The 5,514-nt window shown below is 49.4% G+C and overlaps 1 protein-coding gene across 1 annotated transcript; it reads left to right on the top strand.

The window, feature by feature from the left end:
* Positions 1 to 4,445, top strand: znf703 (zinc finger protein 703). Its single transcript, XM_066714252.1, has 2 exons — positions 1 to 826; positions 2,113 to 4,445. Exons 1-2 carry the CDS (start codon positions 578 to 580, stop codon positions 3,652 to 3,654), a joined length of 1,791 nt encoding a protein of 596 aa, XP_066570349.1. The 5' UTR covers positions 1 to 577; the 3' UTR covers positions 3,655 to 4,445.
* Positions 4,446 to 5,514: the final 1,069 nt, after the last annotated feature.

Raw genomic sequence — 5,514 nt, 5'->3', positions numbered from 1 at the left:
CGCCGGAGACCCGCCCCCCTCATTAGCCATGCGGGCGCCTGCGATTGGACGGCGGCGGGATGGCTTTGAAGTGTCGGTGCCGTCTGTGATATTTGAAGTGCTGCTGTTCGAGGGGATGTTTGTTAAGGGCAGAGACTGCGCAGGAGGCGAGCGGGCTGTGTGTGTTTGCTGTGCTGCTCCGTGTTGTGGATTTGCTCCCCCCCTCTCTGTGGTTCTGGCTGTGCGTCTGCGTGTCCGACTGGGACTGTCCACATTGGGGTCTGCCGGACGGAGCTGGACCGTGTGCCCCGTTTCAGAAAGAGACCCACCGCACCAGAAATAAAGGGGATCTGATTATACTATTATGATTAATATGGGGAGATTCGCTTTTCGTCTGTAGCAAAACCTTTTTTTTTTTGTATTCTTCAACCGGACGGGACAGTCTTTCCCTCTACTGTGGATTACAGAGAATAATACAACGCGTGGCTGTGTGTGTGTGTGTGTGTGTGAGAGAGAGAGTATGTGCGTGTACGTGTGCGTGTGCGGGAAGGGATTCTAATCCGCATCCACGTTTCTCCACTTCGCCGACCCTCTCCAAATGAACGATTCCCCCCGTGGATCTAACCCGCACGTAACGACACCGAGTCCGGCGCCAGGAGTCAGCGACAGCCCCCCCCGGAGCCCCGGTCGGAAGAGCTCGCCGGGTCTCTGTCTGTCCCCCGCGGATCCCCAACGCCAGGCGAAGCGACTCCCCATCCGGGTCCTAAAGATGCTGACCGCGCACACGGGTCACCTGCTGCACCCCGAGTACCTCCAGCCCCTCACGTCTGCACCAGTCAGCATAGAGGTAACGTATTTATTATTACTATTATAGTATTAAGTCTCATAACACCTCTTTTCCTGATCCCCCCCCCCAATTTTGTTTTTTAAATAATAATCTGTTAGTCTATGGAGAACAGTGTCTACCAGTATGAGCGGGTCAGACTTGCCTGTGCGGCACCCGACCTGGGTCTCTACCGCCCCAATGCTTCCCGTATATGGTTTACTTTTATAATGCATATGCTTCTCCCGTGCGTTTATATTTGTTTATTTGTTTATTTCACTTTCTTTCTGCCGTGCATTCAAAAAAAAAGTACACAATTTTAACCCCATCCACCCCGTGGCACTCTTGTATGTTCCTAAATTTCACATTTAATGTGCTGCTCCGTATCTCCCTTTTTTAAGGATATCTGAGTCCCAAATCCGCTCGTCATTTGCTTGAACCACACTGTACAATCACTATACTGCTGGTTACACGCGTTTTGCATGGTTAACTTGTATCCTCACTCTCGACGCGGGTTAGATACACTTGAAACTATTTATTTGAGAGAAATAGACATAGTAAACGTTAACGTGAAACTGCAGTCGAATAGAACAAGAAAGGTCTCAGTGTTTCAAAGGAGCTCCGTGTTGTTTTGCAATGCAGGTATTCTGTATTAATTGATGAAACCCACTCGTATACATGTCCGGTTATTATATCCTTGTATATATGTTTGAGTATCCGACTCCAGTGCAAGGCCCTTCCAGCTGAATTGTCATGTCTTAAGCCAAACACATTGCATGCTATTATTGCTGAGTAAACTCAAAGTGCGGGGCGCCCATGATACCTAACCCGGGCTATATAATGTTCCTATGCTTTTCCCCCCAAACACACGCATGCTACACATTGTTCATGATCGCAGTCTTTATATATTGTTCTAATATTTTTCTCCTTGTAGTGCATATGGTTTTATAACTCCGATTTGTCATGTAATGATTTCCACTCTAAACATTACAAGTGATTTAAAAGCAGTGGCACATGTATAAATGCCACTCGTTCTTCTTCGGGGATTGATTATTTTCCCGAATAAACTAAACGCCCCAGAGACGGCCGACATTTGGGCAGATCTTGTTTATTTCTGTTTTTACTGTTAATTGCAATTCCTTACAAGCGTATTATCGCACCAGGAAGCGAGGCGGTTTATGTTCAGGCTTTACGGGAGCTCCGGCAGACTCGGGTTTTATTGATGACTCTGATCTTTTGGTGCTTTATTTAATTTGATTTTCATTTTTTCCTCCTTCTTCCTTCCCCACCTATTTCTTCAAAATCTGTAGCTGGATGCCAAAAAGAGTCCGTTGGCGCTGTTGGCTCAGACTTGCTCACAGATCGGAAAGCCCGACCCGCCGCCCTCTTCCAAGCTGAACTCGGTGACGTCCAGCGGGCTCTGCGACAAGGAGCCCAGCGGCAGGGCGTCCGGCGGATCGGGTCTGAAGCTCGGCGCGGCGGAGCACCAGCAGTCCCTGGAGGACAAGTCCAGCTTTAAGCCTTATTCTAAGATCGGGGGCGACTGTCGGAAGGACGGGACGGGTTCAGGCGTGACCGGCAGCGGGGATAAGGCCGGGTTTAGGTTACCGAGCGCCGCTTGCCCGAGCTTCCCCCCCCACGCCATGTCGCCAAATCCCCGGGGCTCCTCTCCACCCCAGGCGCACCCACAGGCGCAATCAGCGCCGCGACAGACGCAAACGCCGCCCCAGCCGCAGCAACATCTACAGGACAGCAAAGCGCCTGGTGGCGACATGATTCACTCGGATAACGGCAGTAACGGCCACAGCCACACCGCCAAAAGAGACTCGGAGCCGGCCAAGGGCAGCTCGGACAGCGCGCACCTCGCCAACTCGAGCCACGGGCGCGCCACGGCCAACTCCAGCAGCGCCAGCTCGGAGAACAGCCCGCACCACGACGGCAAAGGCGAGTCCCTGCCGTCGCAGACAGGCCTGGGCTCCGGACACATCGCGCCCGTGTCGCCTTTCAAGCCGGGCCACTCGGTTTTCCCGCTGCCCCCCTCCAGTATGGGTTACCACGGTTCCATCGTGGGCGCATATGCGGGCTACCCGTCTCAGTTCGTACCAGGGTTGGATCATACCAAGTCCAGCCTGGTGGGGGGACAATTGGGGGTTCCAGGGAAGCACCCCAGCTCCAGCCCCCTGACTGGTGCCTCCCCCCCCTCCTTCATGCAGGGATTATGCAGGGACCCCTACTGCCTGTCCTACCCCAACGCGCCCCACCTGGGGGGCAGCAACTGCTCGTCCTGTGTGCACGACCCCTCCTCCTCCCTGAAATCAGGCTACCCTCTGGTGTACCCCACCCACCCACTGCACTCCATCCACCCCTCCTCCCTGTCCTCCAGCGCCACCCCCACCCTGTCAGGACACCCCCTCTACACCTATGGTTTCATGCTGCAGAACGACCCACTGCCCCACATCTGCAACTGGGTGTCTGCTAGCGGGCCCTGCGACAAACGCTTTTCCTCCTCCGAGGAGCTCCTGGCGCACCTGCGCACCCACACCGCCCTCCCCGGAGCAGACAAGCTCCTGGCTGGGTACCCCTCCTCTGGACTGGGCAGCGCTGCGGCCGCCTGCCACCTGCACCTCCCCCCCACAGGGCCCGGGAGCCCCAGCGGCCTGCCCGGCTCCTTCTCCCTGCGCAGCCCCCACAGCCTCGGACTCAGCCGCTACCACCCGTACGGCAAGGCCCACCTGCCCAGCGCCGGCACCCTGCCCATGCACACACTGCAGGCCTCTGCCGGCCCTTACTACTCCCCCTACGCTCTGTACACCCAGAGGCTGGGCTCTGCATCTGCACTGGGCTATCAATAGTAGCTACAGAGGAGCGAGAGAACAGACTGATGCAAATTAAACTGTTTTGTTTTCTCCTGTGTGTTTTTTTTTCTTTTACTTTCTTTCTTTTGTGTTTCCTTTTTCTTTAAAAAAAAAAAGTTTTCAAATTTTCTTTCCCAGGACTGAAATGTATTTATTTACCAAGCGAAATTTATCCAAATGCATTGTTCTAATTATTATTATTATTGTTATTATTATTATTATTATTATTATCCATATTTTATAAAGTTCTGTGGTATGTGACATGGCAAAGATAAATCGTTCGGCCTCTTACAAAGAAAAACACACTTTTTTTTTTTCTTTTTTTTTTCCTGCCAGATCAAATTATTTCTCTCTTTTTATAACCATATCATTTACGTTCTTCTGCTACTTCCTGCTCCAGTCTACAGCGGGAGGACCCTGCATGTTCTGTCTCAGTGCCATGGAAACACATCCTGGTCTGTGTTTAAAATTCCATTTATTTTTGATTTGTACAGCTTACAGAAGAGATGTAATATTTTTTGTAATGTATTTGGAGTGAGGGGGAGACGGGGCACAATGAGGGGGGGGTGTAAAAAGAAAAACGACAACAACAAACATTCATGAAAAACCTAAGCGATGGCAGTGCTATCCACAAAAGAGGAGGGGGGGGGTCTTATTTTGTTTAATAAATGAAAACTTGATTATATTTAAAAAATGTCTTTTTGGATTTTGTTAATCAATACATCCACTTGATCTGTGTGATTAATGAATGGGTGCATCGCCAAAGAATTAAAGTCCTTTCCATCGGTCCTGGGACTTAGATTGATTTGTGCCAAGACAATCACAGGGATATCATTTTATCAGCGCAATCTGCACGCGTCATTATTTTTGTAAGTTTGTTTTTAATTTTACTGCTTTGGATTTACCATGTAGAACAGTCAGGCTACTTGTGCCAAAGTCAAGACCACATATAAAGCACATGGTGCCAGAAAACAAACCAATGTCTCATTCTTAAAAAAAAAAAAAAAAAAAAAACTAAATATATATTTACTCAGTGTCTGTTTAATACCTTCTGCTTCGTTACATTTATTTTTGATTCCTGTGTTTTTCTAACTCAAGTCTGAGAGGCAGACATGGTGTTTGTTAAGAAGTCTGGACACTTCTACAGAGAGGTTGCAAGAATGCAGCACTGTTTTAAATCAATGTTATTATTAGTAGGGATTAAATTGCTCAGATTATAACTGTGTGAAATGCGAACCTACAGTTGGACGATGATGGGAGTGCAGTGGGTTTCATGTGTAGATGTTACATACGTAAAGGGAAAAAAAACAACAACCAATTGGACAATGCACCAGCTGACACTGTGAATCATACACTTCTGGGCCCTTCTTGGTGGGCTGGTACCGCTGCTTTGAGGAGGACACAGTCCAACAGCCAGAAGGCCCTGCTTCCAGAACCACTCAATCACCACTGGTGTACATTTACAGACACAAACCATACATTCAATAAATAAATGCATACATACATACATTAATAAAATAAATAGCCTGGTAGGGTTGGGGAATCTGCTTTGATGCCCCTCCGGAGTCGGTTATTTTGGAACCGGGTGAAACTGAACTCTGCGGTGTTTGTCCGCCTCTCTTGGCTTTTTACCACCTGTGTGTTCATTGGGTTTATTTTTATGTTCATGAGTTACCCGGGACCCTGAATCACAGGACAAGTCCCCCCACCCCAACCAGAGTCCTCCCCTCCAAGTGTCGTAACTCATAACCCTTTCATTCTTTGCTCTCTTTCTCTCCCTCTCTCCGTCCGTCACAGGAAATGCATTTTAATTGCTGATCCTTGCTCTTTGCGCTCTGAAAGCCACTTCAGCACTTT

This window comes from Amia ocellicauda, chromosome 9, assembly GCF_036373705.1.
Source record: "Amia ocellicauda isolate fAmiCal2 chromosome 9, fAmiCal2.hap1, whole genome shotgun sequence".
Lineage (NCBI taxonomy): Eukaryota > Metazoa > Chordata > Actinopteri > Amiiformes > Amiidae > Amia > Amia ocellicauda.
The sequence above is the reverse complement of the archived record's forward strand: the minus strand, read 5'-3'. Positions and strand labels throughout refer to the sequence as shown.